This window comes from Columba livia, chromosome 24 (assembly GCF_036013475.1).
Source record: "Columba livia isolate bColLiv1 breed racing homer chromosome 24, bColLiv1.pat.W.v2, whole genome shotgun sequence".
NCBI lineage: Eukaryota > Metazoa > Chordata > Aves > Columbiformes > Columbidae > Columba > Columba livia.
This window is the reverse complement of record NC_088625.1, coordinates 5895717-5922250: the sequence shown is the minus strand read 5'-3', so window position 1 is coordinate 5922250 and position 26534 is coordinate 5895717. Positions and strand designations below refer to the sequence as shown.

Genomic DNA, 26534 nt, shown 5'->3' with positions numbered 1-26534 from the left:
CAGTTTGCTCAAGCATCCTTCGTTCCTCAAGCATCCCAAATTTACTCCCTGAGCATCCCATGTTCACTCCTCGAGCATCCCAAGTTCATCCCTCGAACACCTCAATTCTGCAAGCATCCCATGTTTGCACCTTGAGCATCCCGAGTTCACTCAACCATCCCTCATTCCTTGAGCATCCCACATTCTCTCCTTGAGCATCCCAAGTTCATTCCTTGAGCATCCTGAGTTCATTTCTTGAGTATCTCGAGTTCATTCCTTGAGCAGCCCAAGTTCAACTCTCGAGCATCCCACATCTGCTCCTCAGACATCCCAATTTCAGTCCTTGAGCATCCCAAGTTAATTCCTCAAGCATCCCATGTTCTCTCCTTGAGCATCCCAAGTTCATTCCTTGAGTATCTCAAGTTCACTCCTCAAACATCCCACGTTCATTTCCTGAGCATCCCAATTTCAGCTCTCGAGCATCCCACCTCTGCTCCTCAGGCATCCCAAGTTCACTCCTCAAGTATCCCGAGTTCAATCCTTGAGCATCCCAAGTTAATTCCTCAAACATCCCATGTTTGCACCTTGAAAATCCCAAGTTCATCCTTGAGCATCCCAAGTTCATCCCTTGAGTATCCTCAGATCTTTCCTTGAGCGTCCCATGTTTGTTCCTCAAGCATCCCATGTTCGCTCCTCGAGCATCCCAAGTTCATCCCTCGAGCATCTCAAGTTCATTCCTTAAGCACCCTGAGGCTGCTCTTTGAACATCCCAAGTTCATCCCTCAGATATCCAAAATCTGTTCCTCAGATACCCCATTTCTGAGCATCCCAAGTGCACTCTTTGAGTACCCCAAGTTCTTTCTTTGAGTGTCTCAAGTTCATCCCTCAAGCATCCCAAGTTCACCCCTGAGCACTCCAAGTTTGCTCGAGCATCCCTTATTCCTCGAGCATCCCCAAGTTCACCCCTCGAACATCCCAAGTTCCTTCCTCGGATACCCCGTTTTCAATCCTCAAGCATCCCAAGTTCACCACTCGAGCACCCCAAACTCATCCTTGAGCACCTCAAGTCACCTCATTCCCCTCCGGACGGTCAAACTGACTCCTCTGCTGTTTTCGGAACATTTTTTCCTCCAGGAAAAGCGCTCGGACGTGGATTTTTCCTCTACAAACGTCAAAGCTGCTTCTTCCCGCAGTGGCTTTTCCAGGGGTTGATTATCATCTCTTGTTAAAAATCAGATGCCTAATTTCCCGGATGAACTGGCTCCTTTTCCACATCCAGGACCACCAGATCCTGAAGCCGGATCCTTTGCTAAAAGTGCCGAGCGCTCGGAGCGAGTTTGCTCAAATATTCACCATTTGGCGAGCACGGCGCCGCGGATAACCAGGAATATTTACATATTTTACATAACGGGAGAAAACAAACCACAGCAAATCGAGCGGTTTAGGCTGCGACGTTCGGCTGCTCCTCCATAAATAATTCAGCCCTCCTTCCAAGATCGCGTTGCTGCTCGTGTCGGATTGCTCGGAGAAAACTGTGCCGGGATGCGCTGAAAACACATAAAGGCAAAGGCGAGTAAATTATTAAAGGAGAGATGTTAGAAACAAGACAGGGTTTTAGGCTGGGCTCTTAAGGCTGAGCTTTGTGGCTGAGCCTGGCTTAAGCACCACATAAAATTGTAGGTTCGCTCCATCCGACACGCTTGGGAGTTGAAAGATGCTAAAAAGGGATTTTTAAATAGAATTTAGGACTTAATCAGATGCTGCTCCAAACTGTCCAAGCTCAGGCAAATTGGAACTATTTATATCTCTACTAAATCTCATTTCTCCCCGTTTATGGGGCTTCAAATCCCCCCAGGTCAACTCCTCTGCTTAAATAGATTTAGTTTTACCTCCGCACGTGATTTTCCTGGGAATAAGAAGAGTGGACCCAAAGCGATTTACGGCACTGGGGCAACGGCGCGGTTGTTGGGCGATTAAAATCGTCTCAGGCACGCAAATTAACGCAAGGAACGCCGCACGGATTTGACAACTATTGATAGATAAATCAATGGAATGATATAATTCAAGGCTTTTTTGATAATCCGGGATGTATTAAGAATAAACAATCGATGCCGGAATGGGTCGATAACCCCGGAGGTGATTAAAGTTGATTTCTTGTGCAGGATTGATAATAAAGAAGGTAAAGCCAACAATAAAAGGGTTTTTCCCTGTTGTCGAGCTGGGATCAAGTGGGAAAACACCCGAGAAAATGGGATTTCTCCCCTGTTAATGGTGATATTTTTGGGTCCTTCCAGAAGAAAAACGCAGAATAAATGGCAGATTAGATGAATTTTGATGAGTTTTGGCCACCTTCTTCCTTTAAAATGTTTAATGTCGAGATGTAATAATGGTTCTACATGAAGTTTCCGCGGGCGCCGCATCAACTGAGCCTTTCGCAGGCGTTTCCAGGGCTAAAAGTTGTATTTAAAAAGAGGATTTGGATGTTTAAAGTGACTTAAAGAGCTTCAGGGTCTGTTTTTGGCGCCCGGTTGAGATGGGGGAGTAAAAGAAATGGAAATAATCCTAAAACACCTTGTAAAAAGAAGGGGATGTCGGCAGAGAGATGGTCACAACTCCTTAACGATGCAAATTGAGAAGCAGCCATCATAACGAGGGAGCTCTGCAAATTCGCTGACGAGTATGCAGATTTCAACACCGACTTATTTGTTTTATTTAGCAATAAATTCAATCCCGGGTCCCCGAAGCGCGGAGACGGCTGGACTAGAAATGTTGCATTTTGAGTGGTTTTCCTTCTGTAGGTCGATGGCATCTTTGATCTCGCCTGAAATTACATCTCGAAAAGTTTGCGGGGTTGAATTGTGCTTTTTACAGCTCTCAAAGCGTTTGATTCGCCGCCTTTTCATGTTGCTTCTTTTTCCACAGGTGACCCAAAAGGATCTCAAATGCCATTCATACAATTGGCTCCTGGAGTTATCTCATGGACCTGAGGAACCCGAAGAGCCACAAAACAAACCCACAGGCAATAAAAAGAGCAAAACAAGTTTAATTCGTCCTTTGGGAATCAGTTTTCACATCCCTTGGGATGCAAAGTTCCCCAGGTCCGAAGGCAAAACCTGAAATAAAACGATGCCCTTGGAGAAGGTGGTTTTGGAAGGATCACCAAGCCACAACGCAGCAGAAAGGATTCATCTCCTGTTTTGTTCTTCCATCCATCCACAAATAAATAATGAGGTTGGAGTTGAGGAGAAACACTTGAGCGAGGAGGTCATGAAGTCCCCATGGTGAAGTCAAGTCCCCAAGCGGTGGGTTGATCTCCATCCTTGGGTTGTCCACACAGGAGAAACACCTGAGCGGGGAGGTCATGAAGTCCCCATGGTGAAGTTCCCGAGCCGTGGTTTGATCTCCATCCTTGGGTAGTCCACATGTGGTAGGACGTGGCCATGAGTTGACCAAGCACCTTGGTGGCTGGATACACAAGATCATCCCTTTTCCCAGTGATTGTTCACTCCTGCAGGAGCACAATTCGGATTATCAGATGGGAAACAAGGGTGTGAGACCTCAAACAACATTCGAAAAGATCATAAAACGGGACGTGAAGTCACTTTGAAAATGATAAAAGAAAATATCTCAGCCCAGCGAGAGGAAACGTCTCTAAAAATTTTAATTCAGTCCAGCGAATTTGTAGATCGCTACAAATAATAAAACCTTTGGATACTCGGCTCTCCAAAGGGATTTCCCTAAAAACCTACAAAAAAAGGTCCTATCGTCATTTTCTGAGGATGTTCAAATGTCATCAGACCCACACACAGTGACGTTTCCCCCGGGGTCAAAACTCCCGGGTGATATTGCGACAAAATCTGGTCCGGCCGAGGAGAGGAACCACCGGAGAGGCTGAAATTGGGTCGGTGCAACCGGTGCAAGCGACGGGATGGAGGCGAAGCTCAAGGACGGAGCGAAAGGGCTGGTGGAAAATGGGAATGAAAAGGGTGAGAAGAGAAAAGTTCGATGTTTCTCCAAGAAATTTTCCCTGTTGTGCAAAAATCCAAAGCCGAATTTGGGGCTAAAAAAGCCACGTTCCACGTGCTCCACAACATCTTCAGGGCAGCACCGCAGTTTTTGGAGGAAGAACAACAAAAGCCACATCATTTCCAACCTGCCGCCTGGGGAGCCAGGGGAAAACATCAACAGATGGCAAATGGAAAAGGGTGAGAGCAAAGGTGTTGTGAGAAGTGGAGAATAAAACCAGAATTAAAACTGCAAACAGGCTCAGTTGCCAAAAAAAACATAAAGTTTTGATGGCCGCGCTCACGCCACACAAATTTGGGTCATTTTGGGAGATATTGGGTACTCACAGCCACACAATGTCCCATGGTGGATGATCAGTGCCTGTCAACCGATCCTTTCCAATAAAGAGCCATGATCGACCGTGTGGTTGCAATGGAATCACCGCAGAAGAACATATTACGGGCACATTAAAGTCTAATGAGCGGCCGGTGATTAATGCTGTTACGGATACCAAAAGAACTAATGATGAGGAGCCACTTAACGTGAAGCGCTGGGGGTTTCATTAGTGATGACCAGCTAAAAAACTCTGGGATTGGAACAGGGAAGAGGTTGACACAAGAGGTTTCCAGATGCATTCACACCAGAAGGTCCCAAATTGATGCTCTTCTCAGGATAAGATCAATGAGAAATCACATTTCTTGCAGAAACATCGAAGTTTCTTGGAGAAACTTCCCACCGTAGACTCCGGCACCTTTGGGAATCCTGCTATTAAAGCAAATGATAATTTTCCGCATCTCCCAGGCCCTGTTCTTGCCTCTTCTCAACCTTTTCATTCCCATTTTCCACCAGCCCTTTCGCTCCGTCCTTGAGCTTCGCCTCCACCCCGTTGCTTGCACCGGTTGCACCGACCCAATTTCAGCCTCTCCGGTGGTTCCTCTCCTTGGCCGGACCAGATTTTGTCGCGATATCACCCGGAAGGTTTGACCCCGGGGGAAACGTCACCATGTGTGGGTCTGATGACATTTGAACATCCCCAGAAAATGACGATAGGACCTTTTTTTGTAGGTTTTTAGGGAAATCCCTTTGGAGAGCCAAGTATCCAAAGGTTTTATTATTTGTATCGATCTACAAATTCGCTGGACTGAATTAAAATTTTTAGAGACGTTTCCTCTCGCTGGGCTGAGATATTTTCTTTTATCATTTTCAAAGTGACTTCACATCCCATTTTATGATCTTTTCGAATGTTGTTTGAGGTCTCACACCCTTGTTTCCCATCTGATAATCCGAATTGTGCTCCTGTGAGAGCGACCACGACTGGTCACTGGGAAAAGGGATGATCTTGTGTATCCAGCCACCAAGGTGCTTGGTCAACTCATGGCCACGTCCTACCACATGTGGACTACCCAAGGATGGAGATCAAACTACAGCTCGGGGACTTCACCATGGGGACTTCATGACCTCCCCGCTCAGGTGTTTCTCCTGTGTGGACAACCCAAGGATGGAGATCAACCCACCGCTTGGGGACTTGACTTCACCATGGGGACTTCACCATGGGGACTTCATGACCTCCCCGCTCAGGTCTTTCTCCTCAACTCCAACCTCATTATTTATTTGTGGATGGATGGAAGAACAAAACAGGAGATGAATCCTTTCTGTGTCTTACTTTCTTTTCTTATGGATTTCTCTTCAGAAAAGGGCAACGTAGCGCTTCCCAAACCTCCACGTCCTCCGAGAAGTCGGGAGGAAATATTTAACCGTATTTCCAGCACAGAAAGCAGACGGGGGGATTTAAATAGCTCTTGTTTACCCTCACGTAGGTATTTATAGAGGGTAATCGGATCCTCTCGACGCCTTGGCTTTGCTTTCTCAGGCTCCACGTCCTCCGATCCCGTCCCTGCACCTGTCCCGGTTTGTATCCAGACAAATCCCAATGGGATGAGTTTTCCCAGTGGGTTTAACAGGGCAGTTCCCAGTTCGGCAGGAGGGATTTGGGCCGGAAAACCATCTCAGAGGCACCAAAACTTCATCTGATGAAGAAGAAATGGGAATAACGGGCACGGAGCACAAGCGGCGCTCGTGGATCCAGCTCTGCCTGCCTGCCTCTTCAATCAATTAAAACTGGGATATCCTGGATAAAAAAGTCAATTACATCCATTAAAATCAATTTTAAAATCGACTAAACCTTGAATATCACATATAATCACTGAAATATCCCTGCGACCATCCCACTCGTGCGCTGGTTTCGTAAGCAAATTGATGCCAATGAAGGCGCTTGGCGGTTCCTATTGCACCTCAGAGGGGAAACGATGGATTCGCACCAACACCACGAATTTTTGCCATCCCCAAAACCACAAAAAGTCACCCCAAAAGAGGGGTTCCCAGCTAGGCCCCCGCCCCCCCAGCGCCGTCCCCAACACGAGGCTTGAACCTCGTTACAATGGAGTAATTTAACGCCATCCCCAGCTTAAGCTCCATATCTACCGGGCGTGAAATTAGTTCCAGCAAGCTGCAAATTTGCCGCTAATAAAAATATTTAGCAATTCGAGCTCTTTAAATGGGGAGCGGAATATTTTCGCGCTTGTGACGCTGCCTGTTTCTTTTTAATTCTAATACGGGAGTGGCCGGGAGCTCCAGCCGTAAAACTGAGTTTACGACTGTGCAAAGAGTTTTAAATCAGCTCCCCTGGCACTTCCAACTCCACCACCAAGAATTTGATCATTTAGTATTTGATATTAGACCATGTTGGTCATTTTGGCCACTGGGATGAGCTCAGAATGGTGGATCTGTGGTTTTTAATGCAAGAAAAGGTTGTTTTGACCCAAACCTGCCCCATTTGGGGGGCTGATCCTCCTGTGGTGTCTTACAAAAGCGCTTTGATCCATCTGATCCTTGCAGCCTTTGAAATGAGGTGACCTCTCCATCCCCCTGGGCCAAGTGTTTAATTAGCCTCGTCGCTAATTGCATCTCTCTACCAAGCCCATTTTATCCCAGAAACATCGCGACTTCTTTGTCTTCTTTTTGGGAAAACCCGTGGCCACGGAACACCCTTCAAATTGTGACCACCTAAATTATTTGTGTCCAAATAAACCCTTTGTGTCAGGAAAATGATGGTGAAGACGGACATCACAGAGAGCCTGCAGAGAGGAAGAATACTCTGTGGTGGGATTAACAGCACGAGACGGCGCAGGAAGGAGTTTGTAATCAAACATACGCTGTGAATATGTTGGCAGGCGGCTCCTTCGCGGTGCCAGGGACGGTGTCGGGGACGGTTCGTGCTCTGCTGGCCCAAGCAGTTGGTGTCACGGCGGCGGCTTCGAATCCGGCGCAGGAGAAGGCAGGTGGATGCGGCACACGGCTTAATTAATCGCCGGTTTATTCCTCCCATTAAAAGTGGCGACAGAAAGGAAACAGGCGTTGTGTGACATTTCGTGCAAGGCATCATCAGGCTGCAGGTAGCAGAGAGGTAAAACTGAGTGTATGAACGTATTTATTTTTTCAGGTTAAGTGGGAGACAAGTCGTTAGGACCAGTATAAAATCACCCATCGGACTGCACCCGTCAGAGGCTGATGGGGAAGTAATACGACTTAAATACAGGCAGAAAAGTGCCTTTAAAATGGAAATTCCTCTTGTCCTGGTATTAAAAGATGCTCAATGCATTGACAAAACTCCTGGGATTGGCTCGGAGGCCCTTGAGCCCCAGGGTGGCTGCTCCACAGCAATGCAAAACCCTGCAGAGTATAGCCGTGCTTACATTAGCCAAATCCACCTGATTTTGGCCCCAAATATTTTGAGGGAGGGACAGCAACTGGAGGAGGGTCCTGTGAGCTCCCTGAGGACCAGGACCAGGATCAGCATCAGGACCAGGACCAGGATCAGGATCAGGATCAGGATCAGCACCACCGTGCCCTGGCGAGGCCGCATCTGGATTCTGCATCCAGATCTGGGCTCCCCAGTTTAAGAAGGACAAGGAGTTACTGGAGAGAGTCCAGCAGGGGCTATGAAGATGATGAGGGGCCTGGAGCATCTTATGAAGAGAGACTAGGAGAGCTGGGGCTGTTCATCCTGGAGAAGCTGAGAGGGATCTGATCAGTCTTTATAAATATCTCCAGGGTGGGTGTCAAGAGGATGGACCAGACTCCTTTCAGTGGTGCCCAACAATAGGATGACGGGCAACGGGCACAGACTGAAGCACAGGAGGTTCCATTTGAAAATAACAAGAAACTTCTTTACTTTGAGGGTGCCAGAGCCTGGAACAGGCTTGTAAGGAGCCAAACAAAGTGTCTTTGAACAAATCCTGGAATGCAAAATGATTACTGTATTTAAAAGTTTAAAAAGTTAAGCTAGGGGGAAGGGTAGTCAGGGAGCCAGGAATCCATATTTTAAATGAATCAATAAGGAGAGGGGGTTGTTAGAATTAGATGAATGAGACAGGTAAACTGAGGCAGGTGTCGGGGGGTCTGTAAACCCTGCAGCACCAACCAGTGGGGAACAGGGGAGGGAATCTGGGGCCGGGATTTTGGGGGGATATAAGCAGGGACTTTTTGCCCTATTATGTGTGCCGACCTTTAGGTAGAACAGCCGGTCTTGCAAAATCATTATTAAAATCTGCTTTGCTGAGAAGTCCTGCCTAGGTCTATTCTATTGGCAAGGTAAGAGTTTCCTACAGAGGTTGCGGAGTCTCATTCTCTACAGACATTCAAACCCCCCTGGACACCTTCCTGTGTGATCTACTCTCGGTGTAGCTGCTGCAGCAGGTGGGTTGGAATGGATGATCTCAAGCGGTACCTTCCAACTACAATGATTCTGTGATTCCCACCCCAACCACTCTGTGACTCTGTGACCCCAGTGGCGCGCCCCAGCTTCTCGCGGCGCGGGAAAACCCCGCGGCCACGCCCCCGCCACCCACCCCTCTACCCAATAGAAAGCTTCGGTTGCGCGACGCTCGGCGCTGATTGGCTGTACCGCCGCGGCGCTTTGCGGTTGCTAGGGGGAAGCGGCAGGGCAGGGGGGCAGCATGGCGGGCACGGCGCTGGGAGTGGGGCCGGGGGTGCTGGCGCTGCAGCTGCTCTGGGGCCTGGCGCTGCTGCTCTGCCTGGGGCTGCTCCGCGCTGCCGGCCGGGCCCGGTGAGCACCGGGGGTGGGAGGAAGGAGGGCTGAGGCCGGGCCCGGTGCTGAGCCCGCCCCGCTCCCCTCCCGCAGGTTGGCTGTGGTGCCGGTGGCGCTGGGAGCCGCCGCGCTCAGCGCCGCGCTGCTGCTCTTCCCCCGGGAGGACGAGCGACCGGCCGCGGCTGCCGCCGAGGAGGTGAGGCCGGGGGCGGCCTGGCCTGCCAGGCCCTGGTGCGGCGGGACGGGACCGCGGGGAAGGGCCCGGGGATGGGCCCCAAATGCCGCCCCAAAGTCCTGGCGATGGGCATTTAACTCAGGATTGGGCCCCAAATGTCACCCTGAGCCCCCAGGGGTGGGCATCTAACTGAGGTTTGGGCCCTTTAACTCAGGGATTGGGCCCCAAATGTCACCCCGAGCGCCCAGGGATGGGCCCTTTACATCAGGATTGGGCCTTTTACATCAGGATTGGGCCCAAATGTCACCCTGAGGTCCCAGGGATGGGCATTTAACTCAGGATTGGCCCCTTTACATCAGGACTGGGCCCCAAATGTCACCCTGAGGTCCCAAGGATGGGCAATTAACTCAAGTTTGGGCCCCGTGTGTGCCCGGATGCCCCAGGGTTGGGCCCTTTATCTCAGGATTTGGCCCCAAAATGCTGCCCCGAGGCCCTAGGGATGGGCGTTTACATCAGGGGATGGCCCCTGGATGCCCAGAGGCTTTGGGGGGAAGGTCCTTGTCGTGGAGCCACCCTAAAATTTCTCCAAGCAAATAATAAGCTTAAACCTACGTTAATTCAGAACTGAAACCAAACAAGATGCCAAAAGCAAACGCCAGAAGCCAGCACAGTCACACAATCCCAGAATGTCAGGGGTTGAAAGGCCCTGGAAAGCTCATGCAGTGCAATCCCCCCATGGAGCAGGAACACCCAGATGAGGTTACACAGGAAGGTGTCCAGGGGGTTTGTTGGGACCCCATGTGTACCTGGTCGGGTCCAACCCGGGTCCAGCTGCTCTGGATCCCCCAGACAGGGGACACAGGGACAGGGGATACAAAAGGTGCTAAAGAGCCGTCACTGCCGCATTGGCAGCTCCAGAGCTCAGCAGTTGTGCAGCCGCCACATTTGGTGACCCCATGGGCGCCCCGAGGCGTCGGGGATGGACTTTTACCTCAGGAATGGCCGCAAGTGCTACCCCGAGTCCCCAAGGATGTGCCTTTGCCTCTGGGATGGGTGCCAAATGCTGCCCCGAGGCCCCAGGGATGGGTCTTTACCTCAGGATGTGGCTCAGGATTTGGCCCCAAATGCCACCCCAAGTTCATGGGGTTGTGCCCTTTACCTCAGGGAAGGGTCCCAAATGCTGCCCCGAGGCCCCAGGGATGGGTCTTTGGCTCAGGATTTGGCCCCAAATGCCACCCCAAGTTCATGGGGTTGTGCCCTTTACCTCAGGGAAGGGTCCCAAATGCTGCCCCAAGGCCCCAGCGATGGGCATTTACCTCAGGATGTGACCCAGGGATGGGCTTTTTCCCTCAGGATTGAGCCCCAAATGCCTCCCCAAGACCCTGGGGATGTACCTTTCCCTCAGGGATGTGACCCAGATGTGGGATTTTACCTCAGGGATGAGCCCCAAATGCCACCTCGAGGTCCTGAAGTTGAACTTTTACCTCAGGAATGTCCCGCAATGGCTGTGCTGAGTCCCTGGGGATGGACCTTTCCCGTATTTCCCCACCATTATCCATGACCCAGGGGTTTCAGCTCCCGTTCTCCCACCCCCCGGAGCTCCATCCATTAATTGCTCCGGGGCCTTTATCCCTCTGAGCAGCAGCTTCTCCCTCGCTCAGCCAGTCCTGGCTCCACTCCCGCCATCTTCCTCCAATTCTGTAGTGTTTCACTTTCCCCCAGCTCCGTTTTCTATTTTAAAGCTCAGTAACCACTCTTCAGCTCTTTTCTCGGTTGTCTAACATCTCTGTTTTCAGGCAGCTCTGTGCTACCAGGTGCGGGGGTCTCCCCAGTTTTGGGTCACACGCCATCGCCGCCACCTCGAGCTTTCCCAGAGCTCTTTGAGCTTCGAACCCATGAAGTTTTGTGGCAGTTTAGGTGCCTTTTCCTCTGTTCTATTATTAATGCACATTAATTATTGCTCTGCTAGACCTTGATCTGTGTAAATCCCTCCTAAACATCCTTGTACTTCTTATTTTCCCTGCCTTGCGTGGCATCTCAAGGTTGGGAGCGCGGTGAAGAGCAGCACGTTGGCGCCTGGGAGGCCAACAGAAATTTAAAGCTTATTTTATTTTATTCTTCTTTTTTCGGATCTTCAATTGGACTGGCCCTGCCCTGCCTATCAATAAAACATGACCTGGGCTTTCCGCGCCGAAACTCTGCTAATTGGCTAATTAAAAAGGGAAGCGTGCAGAAGGAGCCAGCGCGGCGCTCACCAGAGATTCTTTCTGCGGCAGCGCCGGGGCCGAGCGTGTGCTAATGTGGTTTATAAAACCGAGCACCGGGGTCGTCTCGGGAGCCAAGAGGATCATTTTGTAACCGACCTTCTCCTCCCTGTGTCTTGCATTGCTGCCATATATATTTTTTTAATTCCTCCCCCCCCCCATTTCGCTTCTAAAAGGGAGGAATGTGCGCAGTCCTTGCAGCCACTGCGGGGCTTTTGTCCCAGTGCTGCTCTTCTCCTCCACATTAGCGGCATTTTGCAGGGCAAAGCGATTCTTCTTGCACGCATTTGCCGCACACCCATGTCATGGGAAGCGAGGGGACAAATCCAGGAGAACCCCAAAGCTTTTCCTGCTGGGCCGATCTGGGACAATCCTCATTTCCAGGGCGTCGTGTGCTCCCTCCAGCCCGCAACGTGTGTGTTTCTTTTCTCTTGCAGATTGTGGACACCTTCTTCATCGGCCGCTTCGTCCTCCTGGCCGTGATGAGCCTGGTTCTCCTCGGCTGCCTGTTCCTGCTGCTGATTTACCACCTCATGGAGCCGGTATTCGCCAAGCCGCTCCGCAGCAGATAGCGCAGCCGTCCCCACCTGATTTCATCTTCATTTCATGGCCAGAAAGCAGGAATGGAAACCAGGAGCCTGCTCTGGAGGCAAAAGCGGCGATTTGTTCAACCTGGAGTGTGTCGCTTCACCCGGTGCCGCATTTTTGCCTTTAAAAGCGAAGTTTGGATGGAGCACGAGTGGCTTCCTCGCCTGTAAAGGTGCTTTAACCTCCCTCTTCTTTCCTCTTTTGCAGGAGAGATAAAATCCATGCGCTTTGTACTCGATTCAGTGAATCGGACTGAGCCAAGATGGTTTGTTTATCATAATCCACAAGTTTTGTTATTGTTCCTTTTTCACTGTAATAAAACTCTCTGAGAAACCCCCGGCTCCGTCTTTATTTATTCTCCGAAACGCATAAATTAAAATCTTTCCCTCGTAAAGACGCGGAGGAAAGTCAGTTTTCTGAACAAAAAACCCTCTCGCTTTTCCAGGACACCCCGAGTGTCTCCCATGTGCAGCGGGACCCCAAGTTGTCACCCTGGGGTGACCCAAGGCTCATGGTTTCTCCTACCCCAAAATATCAAATTATCACAGAGTCCCAGAGTGTCAGTGGTTGAAGGGCCCTGGAAAGCTCACCCAGTGCAATCCCCCCATGGAGCAGGAACACCCAGATGAGGTTACACAGGAAGGTGTGCAGGCGGGTTGGAATGTCTGCACAGAAGGAGACTCCACAACCCCCCTGGGCAGCCTGGGCCAGGCTCTGCCACCCTCACCCCAAACAAGTTGCTTCTCCTCTTTCACTGGAACCTCCTGTGTTCCAGTTTGCACCCATTGCCCCTTGTCCTGTCACTGGTTGTCACCACAAGAGCCTGGCTCCATCCTCCTGACACTCCCCCTTTCCATCTTGATCCCCAGGAATGAGTCCCCCCTCAGTCTCCTCTTGTCCAGCTCCAGAGCCCCAGCTCCCTCAGCCTTTCCTCACACGGGAGATGCTCCACTCCCTCCAGCATCTTGGTGGCTGCGCTGGACTCTCTGCAGCAGTTCCCTGTCCTGCTGGAACTGAGGGGCCACAGCTGGACACAATATTCCAGGTGTGGTCTCCCCAGGGCAGAGCAGAGGGGCAGGAGAACCTCTCTGACCTACTGACCCCCCCCTTCTAACCCACCCCAGGTACCATTGGCTTCCTGGCCACAAGGGCCCAGTGCTGGCTCATGGTCACCCTGCTGTCCCCAGGACCCCCAGCTCCCTTTCCCCTACGCTGCTCTCTAATAGGTCATTCCCCAACTTACACTGAACCTGGGGTTGTTCCTGCCCGGATTCAAGAGTCTACACTTGCCCTTGTTCTATTTCATTAAATGTTTCCCTGCCCAGCTCTCCAGCCTGTCCAGGTCTCTGATGGCAGCACAGCTTCCAGTGTCACCACTCCTCCCAGCTTGGTGTCACCAGCAAACTTGCTGACAGTCACTCTATTCCCTCGTCCAGATCACTGATGAATATATTGAATAACACCGGCCCCAGCACTGCCCCTGAGGCACTGCACTGGGTACAGGCCTCAACTGGACTCTGCCCATTGACCACGACTCTCTGGCTTCTTCCCTTCAGCCAGTTCGCAGTCACCTCACTCCCCGCTCATCCAGACCGCACTCCCTCAGTTCAGCTGTGAGGATGCTGTGGAGACTGTGTCAAATGCCTTACTCAAGTCAAGGTGGATCACGGCCACCGCTCTGCCATCATCCATCCATCTTGTTATGTCCTCATAAGAGTCCATGAGGGTGGTCAAGCACGACTTCCCCTTGGATCACTGGCTGAAGCCGGTAGTTGACTTCTTGAGGGGAAAAAACCCACTTTTTAATGTTATTTAGCAGCAGTGATGGGGTTAAATCCCATTTTTCTCCCTATTTTTTTGTGGAAACTTGGGGGCCCACAGCTCAGCATCCTGCCTGTCAGCCGCCGTGGCCGAGCGTCCGCGCTAAACCAGCAATAATGACAGCTTTGTGCTGCCTCGGCCGCCCATCGGCAGCCACGGGTTATTTTCGTGCGTCCAATCTCACGAGGCTTTTAAATTCTTCACAGGAGAAAAGCATCTCGGTGACCCGGAGCACTGTGTGATGGTTTGGGAGCCAAGAAGGAGCCCAAGAGGTCCCACCGGTGCCGCGGGAGGTGAGTGATGTTCCTTTCTTCTATTTTCCACATTTTAGAGCTGTTTTTCTTAATTTTCTTACAGTAAATAAAAGAACCGTCCGGCTTCTTCCAACCTGTCAGTCACAAAATATCGCTGTCAGGACATGAAAAATTAATGAGGCCTCAGAGATGACGCTTCCCCTGCAGAAAATGCCCCGGTGCCCAGGAGCCCTGACTCGGTCGGCTAAAAACATGTAAGTACATCTCAAAAAAAGGCTGGGGTGAGGCGTAATCTGCTTTTCGAGCGCCATAAAAGCCCGATCCCTCCCTATCCCAACACCAATGTCCAAGGGAGCCGAGGCGGCGCGTTAAGGAACACGCCGAGCGTTTATGCGACACGAGCGCCTCGGGTCTCCCGGTGGTTTTGAAGTCGAGCCTGAAACAAAATTCATATTTAATTCATCGCCTTAATAATACTGATGAACACGGAGCTGCTCTTGCCGTGTCTTTATTCCCCGTGCTCAAACGAGAGCCCAGTGAATGGGGAAACCATGGCAAAAGCAGCTGGGGCGCTAAAAAACAACCCAAAAAGCAGAAATGTTGAAGCTTCTTCCAGTTTCGCGCCGTAAATGAACCCAAGATTTCTGCGTCTCCTCAATACGTTTGCAACTCAAATCGCTCATCGTGCGGGGGGCGTTTTGTGGTTCTCGCACAAGGAGACCATTTCATCGCATTAATTGGGATTGTTTTTCCCATTAATTGGGATTTTTGGCTCTCTACCCCCCCCGCCACCCAAGACATTTCAAGCTCCATCCTCGGCAGCGGGAAACGACCGGCTGGCTGAACTCAACCCGGGCTCTCGCCGGCTATTTATTTATTCTGGGCGATTCTCCTCCCTGCTCAGGGGCTTTCCAGACAGTTCCTGTTTATTTTGGGGAAAGGAAAGACCGTGTCAAGCAATCGGTATGAGCATGAGCTGCTTTCCAACCGGCCCCAAATGGGGATTACTTTTTGCTGCCGTCCCCCACCCAAACCCCCGGCTCCTGGCGACAACCTCTGGCTGGCGCATCCGCCTCCGTCTGCCACCCTGATTATTTTGTTTGCAATCAATGTGTAGCAGGAGGGCAAGTTTGGCTTAAATCCCAATTTCTCAGTCACCGGTGAAAGCGTCGGGAGCTGTTATAGCCAAGGGGCGCCGCTCCGGCCCGGCTTTTTTCCCCAAATTTAGCAAATAATCATCTTTTTCCTTTCGCAGGGTGGGAGCGCCGGGTGTTTTGTCTCCCAAGGAGCCATCCCCGTGCGGGCGGAAGATTTTGGTAAATCCCGGTGAAAGAAACGCGACGGGATGTTTGCACAAGACACAGCACACGCCAGGAGGAGGGCGGCCCAGCCGATTTTAGGTCAGGTGGGGAAAAAAGCCCTTTTTTCCCCCAAAAATCCCCACCGGGCTTATTAGGAACGTTCCTGCAATGGGATTCCAGCCCATGCAGCCGGAGCGGGACGGAGAGAGCACAAAGTGTCTCCTGTCCGTGATTTAAGGCCCTCGAAAGACGGCAGTTCCTCACGCCTCGTGCCGGCGCTTAATTACCCACCCCGGTAAAAACCGGCCTCTTATTTCCACCTTGACTTTGCTGACTTCAGCTTCCCCGCTGTCACATCCTGCCTTTGCCTTTGGCTGCTAATTAAAAAGCCCTTCAGCCTTCACCTCCTCGCATTGGTAATTACGGACCGTGCACCGGCCGCCTCTTCGTCTTTGCGGCAAAGCCACGGCGTTCACAGAGATACCCGCAGCGGCGTCACCGCGGTGGGGTCACCTACAGGAAACCAACCGGGGACTCTGTAGGAGCCGGGAAATGCCCCTGGGAGGGTTGAGCACTGGGAATATTCCATTTTAAATCCTCGCTCCGTTTAAAATCCTTTTGGGGGCAAACCCAGGGGATCACTCCTGCCCACCCCTCAGTCTCTAAATCGCAGTCAGACCCTTTCTCCTCGCTCCCAGCAGCACGGCCAAAGCTACTCAGACTTTCCAAACACAAGCAGGACACAACCCAGGCCTAAATTTGTCCTGGAAAAAACTGTGAGCAGCTGAAAGAACAGGAGCCTGGTGGAAAAAAAGAGGAAGAAAGGGGCAAAAAATAACCCACAAAACCAACTTGCTTGTGCAATAAACGTCTGCGTGTGTTAGCGCTTGTGGGATTTTTTGGGTTTGAATTTTTTTCCCCTTCGCTGATGAAATCAGCACTTAATAAAATCACATCAGGCCCAGATGTTTTCTCCTCAGGTTCAGATCTGAGGTTAAGTCAATTAAAATTCAGATTTATACCGGGCACGAACGCAGCCCTGGGCTCCATCCTGCGCCCTGAGTAACCTGTGCATCCCCAAATTCAGGAGGTTTCCCCCATGGGTGCACAGCTGGCTGCACAGCTGGCCCAGTGACCCACCTCTGCCCAGGGGGCACCGGTTTAACTTCCCAGGGGCTCCTGGGCTCCTCCTAATTAAGAGGTGTCTAACGAGAACCGTCAGCTGCTCTCTGAGAACAGCCGTGGTGTGTGAGCAGCTGTTTGTCTTGGAACAGGGGCTGATGTGTGGCCACGGGTGCCTCTTTTGGAGCTAAATGGTACAAATTAGGAGGCAGAATAATCAGAAAAAGCGCCGGTTTGGTTTCTTCGGTTGTTTTTTTTTCGCAGCGGGATGAGCTGAGGTGCAAACCCAGCTTGATTTGAGCTCGGTTCAAAGCCCAGGGATGTTCTCCCTGTAGCGGAGCTTTGTCGAGGCAACGCTTGAAGTGATTTGGCACCATCCTCCTGAAATACCGAGCGGTATACAGGTGAAATACAGGCTCCACGTCGAGAAAAGCGTGAAGACGGGCGCGATCACCACCCCTGAGCTCACACAGACCCGGCCGAGCGCCACCAGGAACGCGCGTGGAGCGGCAACACAGATTTTGCACATTTTTATTAATAAAGCAGCCAACAGTGAAGAATCGTCCCAGAAAACCGGCCAGCCGGGGGCCTCGGGCTGCTCCTCGCCTCCAAACGAACCCACGGTGGCGGAATGAGCCAGCGGGGCCGTGTCGCGGCTCTGCCGACACCAACGCGCTCCCGGACGCGCTCCCGGCGTGTCCCGGCCTCTCTCCTCCCTCCGGGCCCCCCGGGCTCGCGGGGGAACATCAAAACTCCTTGTACCTGCGGGGAGAGAAGCGGGTGAGTGCGGTGGGTGCCGTGTGGTGGGTGCCATGCGGCGGGTGATGGGATCGGTGACGGTGCTGCCAGAAAGATGGAAAATAAACCCAGCTCTGCCACGCAATCCGCACCACGAGCCCGGAGGAGAAGCAGGTGCGAGGAGTTGATCCAGCCACCATTTTGTCACCGGCCAAAGCCGAAACAGCCCCAAAAACACCCAGCAGTGTTTGCGCCTCCTCTCCGCAAGCTGTGCAGGAGACAACGTGCTCCCCAACCAGCCTCGGCGTGGGAGAGCAGAGCCCAGCAGCCCTTCACCGGTTTGGGCCGCACTTACCGCAGCGCGAGGCCCAGACTATTGGTTTTTCACCTGCAAACACAAGACATAAAGGACTAAATGTTCGCGGGGGTTCACACTGGTGTCCCCTTCCCCTTGGTGCTCGCTACGGCTCTTTGGTGGCAATCAGGGCTGGGCCGGTGCTGATTCGGAGATTACTGACACACTCGCTGCAGTGATTTGGCCAAGGATTTGATTAGCGGGGCTGCACTCTGTAATCACGCTTATTAGCACGGGTGGGCAATTCAGCCTATAAATTCAGACATTTCAAGTGCGTTAATCAATGTTTTGCTAATCGGGCGTCTGGGCTGCCCGTCCACACTCTTCTGGCCATCACAATTTGATCCTCTGATTCCCAATATTGATCTCAGCCCTTAAATTATCAGCAGAGCGGCTGTTTCTAGGCTGAGCCTGCCAAGCGCAACTCAAAATGGGGCTGAATCAGGCCTTGTGTTTGTGTCTAATCCTCGGGGCTCGAGCAGCGATACTCACACCGAGCTACTTCCCATCCAGCACTGACTCTGTGAGCTGCACGCTAGAGCTACAAAGACACAAGGACGGCGCGTTTAGAACATGGAGAGAGCTTTGTGAGGTTGGCACGGCTAAAAACCCCTGCGATGGAGGTGAACATGCCCGTGGGAGCGAGACGTCACGCAGGCACCTCGTGAAACCCAATGTGACGCCTGCGCAGGGACGCCGCAGCGACAGTGACCGTGTTTTGGCACGGCAGGACAGGAGGCCGCTCTGGGCGGGCCGTACGTACCCTCTCTTCCTCGCCATGGAGCCGCACCAGCCCCGCACCTCTTTGACCACCACGCGCGCCAGGAGCTGCAAGAGGAAAGGTGGGGGATCGTCGCAGGACTGACGGCTCTGCCGCCACCAGCGTGGGCATTTCCATCGCTGGGAGAGGTATTTTAAGGCATTTTGTAGGGAAAATCGGTTGAGCTAAAACGCACGTGAAGGAAAAGCCAAGCGGGCGGCTCAGACAAATAACCTGGGGAGCAAATCACCTCCTGCCAGGGAGGGACCTACCAGACAAGCCGAGACATCGGCTGCGATCAGCATGTAGAAAACGTTATTCCAGCCCGTGGGGGAGATGATTCCCGCCAGCAGCGGCCCCAGCGCCGCGCCTGCGAGGGGACACAGGGACGTTCGGAGATGCCGCGGCCGAGCACTGGGGGAAATCAGCGCTCGGCATCCCCCGGTGTCCGTACCTACGGATCCCGTGCCGTCAATGATGGCCGTGACGGTAGAAAGGGCTTTGGCGTTTCCTTTGAGAGACTCGTGCGTTCCCTGTAAAAGCCAAACGTGAGGAGGAAAAGTGGCGTTGGGATCCGCACCGTGAGGCCACTCACACCCTGGGCAATTTCCACGTGTTTGATCCAGCCGTGGAGAGGAAAAACAAACCCAGACACGGCCTGCAGGCAAATTATGGCAAATCTGGGATCACCAAGCAACCCCAGGGTATTCCCAGCAAATTTTTCCACTCCGATTGTGTGATGCAGCAGGGCCGAAGCAGAGTCACGCGGCCAGGGTGAAAAAGCAGTAGGAAACAAAGCCGTGGTTAAGGTGCGGACTGTGTGACAGCCCTGCCCTTCTCCGCTTGGCTTCAGAGGTGTTGGAAAACAGAACTAAAATGCAAAAATCCCAGAAAAACATCCCCCGGGATAGAGGGAGCAGCCCGTGGGTGCGCGAGGTGGCTGGGACAAGGGTTGCGTGGTGCAACTCTTACCAAATCTGCCGAAACCGCCGTGGTGATGAGAGCGTAGGGCCCATTAACCAGTGCGCCACAGACAATCAGCATCGCTGTGAGGAACCAGGGGAGAGACTTAAGTCTTTAAGTGCAGGACACTGGGTCCATCACCCTTGGCACACGCGTGGATGTCACTGTCCTGCGCATCTGTCTTTGTTTTCCCTCAGATCCCACCCAGCAAAGTCTCATCCCTCTCCCAAATCTGGGACTGGGGACCCGGCTTAAGCGGAGAAATAAAGGCAGGTGAGTCCCCAGCATCTCCCATCGCCCCAGGGGTGACGGCAGCCGGCTGCGCCGCAGAGCTCCTCACCTATCGATGTGCCAATGCCGTTCTGGCCAACATGATTATACAGGAACAGCTGGAAAAGAGACACGAGATCAGCCAGTTGTGGCTATTTCAGCTGTTTTCCCAAGCGTTTTCCTCACAGTAGGACAGCTAAGGTGGAGACCCAAATTATAACCGGTGCCAAGCTCTGCTGACACCTCTGCACGGCATTTGGAGAGGGGACGGGGAGCCAAGCACGCCCTTAACTCTGTGTCCCATCTGGTGCCAGATCCAACTCCTGGCAGCCGACAAACAGAGGTGCTGCCGCAATGTACAGCCCCACGGGGCTCCTGCACCTCCCCACTGGCTGAAGCCAGACGGTAATTCGCCCTAACGGCGCTATCAGGGGACGTGACACGGCCTCTCAGCTTCTTCGGAGGGGGGCGGCTCGCGACGCAGAGCCAGCCAGGCTTGGATTACAGCTAATTAGCCACGGGTTTTGCAGCAGCAAAGCCAAACGAGCTCCATGCAGGTGTTCGGGAAGGACGTCCTGGCCAAGCATGAGGATTTTGGGATGCAAAGCAAAGAGACGAAAGCTGGACCAGCCCAGTGGGACCCCCAAGGCTTTAAGACCAAGTGGGGTTATGGCAGGAGGGAGGAAAAATACACCCTTAAAATATCTTTTCAGCTGTCAAGGACTATACGATGCCCTCCCACCCCCAGATCGGGATGTGAGCCCTGGAAACATGGGCACGTGGATCGATCCCGGCTCCCGTCTCGTGACCGGCACGGCGCGGTGCGTGGCAGAGGAAGGCGGCCGTGACTCAAAGGAGCCGGATGAGCAGAAACCCTCGTGACTGGGTTGTTTTCTTTTTCCCCCCATGTGATAACGCACCATGGGAGCGGCGATGACCAGCATCACACAGCACGTGGTGGCTCTGCCACCAGTGTAGTCAGAGATGAGGCCGGCGAAGATCCCCCCTGCAAGAAGGAGTCGCGGGTGTCAGTCACGCCGACTTTGCCCAAAACCCAACAGGATGCTGCACCGCGAGGCTCATTCGTCCCCCAACTTCTGCACAAGATGCCCCCAAGGTTAAACACAAAAACATCAGTGGGAAGAGGTTTGATTTCTCCCTGCAGATGGTTCCCCACACCTGCGTGCAGCTCTGGTCTCCTCCACACTTGCAAAATATATTATTTCTCTAAATAAAAAGGAGAACCCGAGCAAGCGAGACCCAAGGAAAGGTGTCGCAATGCTCACCTGGATGGCAAAATAAAAGCAAGGGGTGTTTGCTGCCTACTGAGGACTATGAACAACTACTAAACCCCACTGGGGTGCTCTGGGGAAAGAGACGGTGTTACATGTGAAGGGGACTTTCTATCAACGTGACAATTGTCCCCAAATCATCCCCGATCCACCCCCTCCACCCTGGTATGTGACAAACCTAAAATGCCACCGACGTCAAAGAGGGTCGACAGGTCCCCGGCTTTCTTGGCACCAAAATGAGCTGCAGGGAGAGGAGCGAGGTGAGGAGATGCTCCCCTCGCCGGGCTCGCTCCCGTCATATTGTCCCCAAAATCCTCACCAACGTTGACGATGTAGAGGGGCAGCCAGTAGAGGAAGGTGTAGCTCACCAGCTTGGCGAAGAGCAGGCAGAGGGAGAACTCCACCACACCCTGTGAGGAGGACACATCAGAGCAGCCTAGATGGGGGGTTTTTACCTTTATTTTCTGCCCGGTTGATGAGACGAGCTGCCCTGACTTTGCTCGTTCCTCCATCCCCGTCACCATGCGTCCCGCAACTCACAGGTATCCGGAGCGCCCCGAGGAAGCTGATGGCTTCGGGCTCCTCGCCCGGCTCCTTGGGGCTGTCGGAGCGATCGGTGCTGCTCTGGCCCGAGCTGCTCAGCGGCCCCTCGTTGGACGTGACGCCTTCAGGGTCCTTGGCGGTGGTGGTTGCTCCTCCAGCATCTTCCTCCTCGGATGCCGCCTAAAAACAAAGTGAACGCAGGAGATGTTGCTCTTGTGGCTCCAGGACGTGACCCAGAGTTGCGACGAGCACCCTCCACGATAACACAACGCCGCTCTGATTTCTGACGTTACGACTTCACACCCCAGTTGTTTGGCCATAAACGGAGCGGGACGAGCTGGAATCAATTGGAACTCACGTGATGCAGGGGGGGACTGCAGCCGACATCCTCGGGATCTATGGGGACAAAGGACACCCCGTGAGACCAGCCCCATGCCACCTGCTCTCCCTCCAGCAGAAATGTGGGGCTGGGAACCCCCCGGGCTGGGCTGTGTCTCTGGGTACCCAGGAGCGAAAACCCTGTGAAAATCCCAAATGTTTTAGAGAAAAATAGCCCAGGAGGAGCGAGCGGCCCCCAAAGGATGCTGAGCATCCCCCCTTAGGGAAATAAGTCCTTGGGGTTGCCCAAAATGCTTGGCAAGGTGAAAAATCCTGCTGATCTCTGCGTCATCCGCATTGTGCCACTCACACTCCACGAGGAAGAAGAAGCAGAGGACGCCCACGGCGGCAATGATGATGCCGGGCACGATGAAGGACAAGCCCCAGGCGGAGGAAACCCAGACACCGGCAATGAGCGACCCTAAGATGTTGCCGACGGAGGTGTGCGAGTTCCAGATGCCCATGATCAAACCTCTCCTGGCGGGGACAGAACCAGGGTCGGTATTACCAGGCTCAGCATCACCAAGAGGGACAAGGATGAGGGGGGACATGCTGGAGAAACACTCACTTTCCCTTCCCGAACCAGTTCCCGACGCACGCCACGACAGCGGGCCAGCCCGTCGTCTGCACCAGCCCATTGCACACCTGGTGAGAAACAACGGCAGCACCAGCCGGTGAGCACCGACATAATCCCCAGGGCATGGCCCCTGCTCAAAAATCCCAAAGGTGTTGAGAAAGCGCTCGTTTTGGGTTTTTTTCCCCACTGGGGCAATCCAAGAGCCATTTGCGTCGTTGCGGTGGCTGAACTGGGAGCGGTTGGTGTTGCCAAACCAGCCGCCCTGCTCGGCGAGCCGGGCGTGCCGGTGGTTTCGGCGCCCACGCCACGTGCGGCCGGGTTTTGCGGGGAGTGGAAATGCCCAATGTCCTCCCACTTGGAAACTGGGCCACCCCCATCCCCAAAAAACACCAAAAAAACATGGGGATGAGGTAAAATCCAGGCCATCCTCCGGCATGGCCGCACCTGCATGACGATGAAGTACCAGAGGACGTGGATGTTCCAGAAGTAGCCGAGGCCGAAGAGCGCGGTGAAGAGCCCGCTCAGCAGCATCCCCCCCGACAGGTAGTAGCGCAGGGGGAGCCGCTCCCCAAAAATGCCGCTGCGGAGGGAACAGCAGGACAGGAGCTGTCACAGGTGATGCCACCAACGATCCCGGTGACCCCAGCCCAATTAAAACCAGTTTCCTGGCACACTGGTGCAAACTGGTGCGCGGAGCAAAGGGCCGTAAGTACCTGATGAACATCCCGATGGCATAAGCCACCAGGAAGGCATTATCCAGCGCCCCGAAAAGCTCCTTGTAGTTGTCCCCATCTGGAAAAGAAATAATTAGGGACACGGCGGCTTGGCCCATGTCTTGTGTCACCTCCCGTGGCCACCGGCTTGTCCTTGTCCCCAAAACTCTTCTCCCTGCAGCGTACGGGGGCTCTTGGGCGTCACCGGCATTGGGCCCTGGCCCTGATTTCACCACCCGCTGCTGCCCTTTGGCCCAGACGCTTAATTACCTCTGGGTGCCTAACGAGCGGCCAAAACCTCCAGCCACCTTAGGGTGGGGGGGGAGCCCATGTCGGCCGGCGTGAGGGTGATTTTTGGGGTGACACGGGGGGCTCAGCCTTACCGAAGGGTGCCCAGCTGCACCACGCGCTGCTGTTGGAGTTGTTGTGAGGGTTGGGGCCCAACGCCGAGCAGTTGGGGTGCAGCTGGCTCTGTGCGGGGAGAAAAGGGGTGAAATGGGCTTTTCAGGGTCCCCCCCATCCCCATGTCACCTCCCGCCAGGGCTGGGCAAGGTGGGGACGAACCTTGACGATGCTGATGGGTTTTCGGGAGAGGTGGTAGCTGGTGTAGCAGAGGAATGTCAGCACCAGCGTCAGCCCCCGATACCTGTGGGATAAAGCGAGAGGAGTTGATACAGGGACAGGGATGGGGACAGGGACCCCTGTCACCCCCCATGGGGTGACCCCCAGGGACCGGTCGCCCCCTAAAACAGCTGAGGATGTGGTTAAAAGAGATGAGCCGAGCTTAATCCCGAGGGTTCCCCCTCCTCAAACCACGGGGTGGAAACAGCGTGAGGCTGCGGGTGACTCAGCGTCGCTCCCAGCGCTAATTAAAGACGAGATGGGATTAAAAAAATACAAGCGGAAGATGGGGATGACGTGAGTGACTCCATCCTTTGCCTTCAATGAAGGAAAATAGGTGAAAATCAGGGAAAAATGGGGATGGATAAATCCCAAATCGGACTCAACACCCCTGGAGCAGGACGAGCGTCTCCGAGGGGCCTGTCCTGCATTTCGGGTGGTTTTGCAGAGGGTTTTACAGCAGCCGGGAGCGGCTGTGGCACCGCAAGCGGTCATGAGTTCAGGAAAAACGTAACAAAAGCTTTATTTTTTCAGTTTTAGCCCGTCCCGCTCCTCTTGGCGGTTTCACTTCTTCATGAAACTGCAGAAATCACACACCCACTGCAAATCCGGGCGGCTCCATAGCTGCTAAATTGCTGCTCGGCCCCCAGAAAATAAACCAACACCCCCAAAAAATCACTGCAGGGCTGAGCCGAGAGGAGAGGAAGGGGAAGAGAAACTTGGGGCTTGTGGGGTTTTTTTACCCCACGTGTTCTGGGAGGGAAAATCGCAGCTGATGGCAAAGGGTGGGGGTGTGTTTGGTAACAGGCTTCCAAAAAATAAACATATTAAATCCAATTAAACCGCCAGCGGGCTCGTCACGGCGCCAAAACGGAAGGAACCGACAGGATCTCTGTGTTGGACGCGTCCCACTGAGCTTGGAGGGCCCGGAACAGGCGGAGGGACCGATCGAGGGGCAATGATGGTCCCCGGGTGAGTGACGTCTGGTCCAGGACCGGTCCCTGTCCCAGTGCCAGTTCCCATCCCCATGCTGGTCCTGGGCCCAGTGTGGGTCCCCAAATGAGTGACCCCCCATCCAGTGCCAGTCCCAGTCCTCCGGTCCCCAGTTCGGTGCCAGTCCCCAACAGAGTGACCCCCCTGGTCCAGGGCTGCTCCCCATCCTGGTGCTGGTCCCAGTGTCTGTTCCCATCCTGGTACCAGTTCCAGCATCTGTCCCCATCCCAGTGCCAGTTCCCATCCCGATGCTGGTCCCCATCCCAATCTCAGTGCAGGTGCCCGGAAAAGTGACCCTCAGTCCAGTGCCGGTCCCACTCCTCCGGTCCCCATGCTGGCGCTGGTTGCCAAGTGACCCCCTAGTCCAGTGCCGGTCCCTGGTCCAGGGCCTGTCCCCAGCCCTATGCTGGTCCCAATCCCTATCCCAGTGCCAGTTCCTGCTCCAGGGCTGGTCCCCAGTGCTGGTCCCAGTCCCCATACTGGTGCTGGTCCCAGTGTCTGTCCCCATCCCGGTCCCAGTCCCCATTCCAGTGACTGTCCCTATTCTGGTCCCCATTCCGGTGCCAGTCCTGGTCCCTATCCCAGCACCAGTCCCCATTCCAGTGACTGTCCCTATCTGGGTCCCCATCCTGGTGCCAGTCCCCATCCCAGCACCAGTCCTCATTCCAATGTTGGTCCCTATCCCAGTCCCAGTCCCCATCCCAGTGTTGGTCCCCAGTTCCAGTGTTGGTCCCCAGTTCCAGTGCTGGTCCCTATCCCAGTCCCCATCCTGGTCCCTGTCCTGGTCCCCTTCCCAGTGCCAGTCCCAGTTGTCATCCCAGTGTTGGTCCCGGTTCCAGTGTCTGTCCCTATCCCAGCCCCCATCCTGGTCCCAGTCCCTATCCCAATCCCCCTTCCAGCATCTGTCCCTATCCCTGTCCCCATCCCAGTCCCTATCCCAGTACCATTCCCCATCCCAGTGTTGGACCCCGTTCCAGTGTCTGTCCCTGTCCCAGTCCCTATCCCAGTACCAGTCCCCATCCCAGTCCCAGTCCCCATTCCAGTGTCTGTCCCTATCCTGGTCCCAGTCCCTATCCCAGTCCCAGTCCCCCTTCCAGTGTTGGTCCCTATCCCAGTCCCTGTCCCCGTTCCAGTGTTGGTCCCCATCCTGACTCCCCCCATCCCGAGGCCGATCCTCATCCCGGTCCCGGTCCCTCCCCCGGTGCCGCTTCCTGCTCCAGGGCCGGTCCCCAACCCGGTCTCCATCCCGGTTCCCCCGCTCCCCCGTCCCCGCTCACCGGCTGTCCCGGGGCAGCGCTCGGAGCAGCCGGACCCCGGGGGCCAGCGCTGCCCTCATGGCCGCGCACGGAGCCGCTCCCGGTCCCTCCGCCGCTTTTCACCGCCCCCGGGGCCGCCGCTCCCGCCCCCGAGCCCGCCCCGGCCCGGCCTCAAAATCCACCCGAACTCCGGCCCCGAGGAGGGAAAAGCGAAGTTGGGGAGGACGCAGGAGCCCCGGGGACTCCAGTCTTTTCCCAGACGCCGTTTTATTTCAGCGGAAAACGCTGATTTTACTTTTCCGCTTAATTGCTCATCACCCCCCGCCCCCCATCAGGCGCCTTGATTTTGGCCAAACCACCCGAGCCCTGTTTTGGGGTTTATTTGCAGGGATTTGGGGGGTGCCGCTCTCTTCCCGTGGGTTTCATCCCCCCCGCTATCCAAAGGATCCAATTTACAGA

At 53.9% G+C, this 26534-nt stretch overlaps 2 protein-coding genes and 1 long non-coding RNA gene across 6 annotated transcripts; 2 read left to right on the top strand and 1 right to left on the bottom strand.

Moving 5' to 3' along the window:
• The first annotated feature begins 8953 nt into the window (after nucleotides 1–8953).
• On the top strand, nucleotides 8954–12451 carry TMEM218 (transmembrane protein 218). Of its 2 annotated transcripts, XR_010467961.1 has the most exons (4): nucleotides 8954–9109; nucleotides 9185–9287; nucleotides 11968–12224; nucleotides 12326–12451. XR_010467961.1 is itself a non-coding variant. In XM_065040637.1 (3 exons), exons 1-3 carry the CDS (start codon nucleotides 9000–9002, stop codon nucleotides 12100–12102), a joined length of 348 nt encoding a protein of 115 aa, XP_064896709.1. In that variant the 5' UTR covers nucleotides 8954–8999; the 3' UTR covers nucleotides 12103–12451. The 2 variants fall into 2 exon arrangements, 1 of the variants encoding a protein (XP_064896709.1); XM_065040637.1 differs by having other exon boundaries at nucleotides 11968–12451.
• A 1446-nt stretch (nucleotides 12452–13897) lies between these two features.
• On the top strand, nucleotides 13898–16383 carry LOC110363781 (uncharacterized). The gene is made up of 2 exons (XR_002422106.2): nucleotides 13898–14447; nucleotides 15449–16383. It is a non-coding gene; the product is annotated as an uncharacterized LOC110363781 (long non-coding RNA).
• A 748-nt stretch (nucleotides 16384–17131) lies between these two features.
• On the bottom strand, nucleotides 17132–26252 carry SLC37A2 (solute carrier family 37 member 2). 3 transcript variants are annotated; one of them, XM_065040626.1, is made up of 20 exons: nucleotides 26097–26252; nucleotides 23770–23851; nucleotides 23589–23676; nucleotides 23206–23284; nucleotides 22937–23072; nucleotides 22484–22560; nucleotides 22226–22392; nucleotides 21896–21933; nucleotides 21535–21717; nucleotides 21314–21404; nucleotides 21173–21235; nucleotides 20623–20708; nucleotides 19773–19821; nucleotides 19442–19515; nucleotides 18924–19002; nucleotides 18742–18839; nucleotides 18473–18537; nucleotides 18202–18250; nucleotides 17710–17742; nucleotides 17132–17378 (listed from the first exon to the last, which is right to left on the bottom strand). In XM_065040626.1, the coding sequence occupies exons 1-18, from the start codon at nucleotides 26153–26155 to the stop codon at nucleotides 18208–18210; spliced, it is 1557 nt and encodes a 518-aa protein (XP_064896698.1). In that variant the 5' UTR covers nucleotides 26156–26252; the 3' UTR covers nucleotides 17132–17378; nucleotides 17710–17742; nucleotides 18202–18207. The 3 variants fall into 3 exon arrangements, with proteins under 3 accessions (XP_064896698.1, XP_064896700.1, XP_021152564.2); XM_065040628.1 differs by lacking the exon at nucleotides 18202–18250; XM_021296889.2 differs by lacking the exons at nucleotides 17710–17742; nucleotides 18202–18250.
• Between the last annotated feature and the right edge of the window lie 282 nt (nucleotides 26253–26534).

Excerpts from the sequence above, each read along its gene's own strand:
- TMEM218 (XM_065040637.1), top strand. The coding sequence starts at position 9,000 with ATGGCGGGCACGGCGCTGGGAGTGGGGCCGGGGGTGCTGGCGCTGCAG. Across the intron at positions 9,110-9,184 it reads CGCGCTGCCGGCCGGGCCCG|GTTGGCTGTGGTGCCGGTGG; the intron begins GTGAGCACCGGG and ends CCCCTCCCGCAG. Across the intron at positions 9,288-11,967 it reads CCGCGGCTGCCGCCGAGGAG|ATTGTGGACACCTTCTTCAT; the intron begins GTGAGGCCGGGG and ends TTTCTCTTGCAG.
- SLC37A2 (XM_065040626.1), bottom strand. The coding sequence starts at position 26,155 with ATGAGGGCAGCGCTGGCCCCCGGGGTCCGGCTGCTCCGAGCGCTGCCC. Across the intron at positions 23,852-26,096 it reads GCGCTGCCCCGGGACAGCCG|GTATCGGGGGCTGACGCTGG; the intron begins GTGAGCGGGGAC and ends TTTATCCCACAG. Across the intron at positions 21,405-21,534 it reads TCGGGGCGCTCCGGATACCT|GGTGTGGTGGAGTTCTCCCT; the intron begins GTGAGTTGCGGG and ends TCCTCCTCACAG.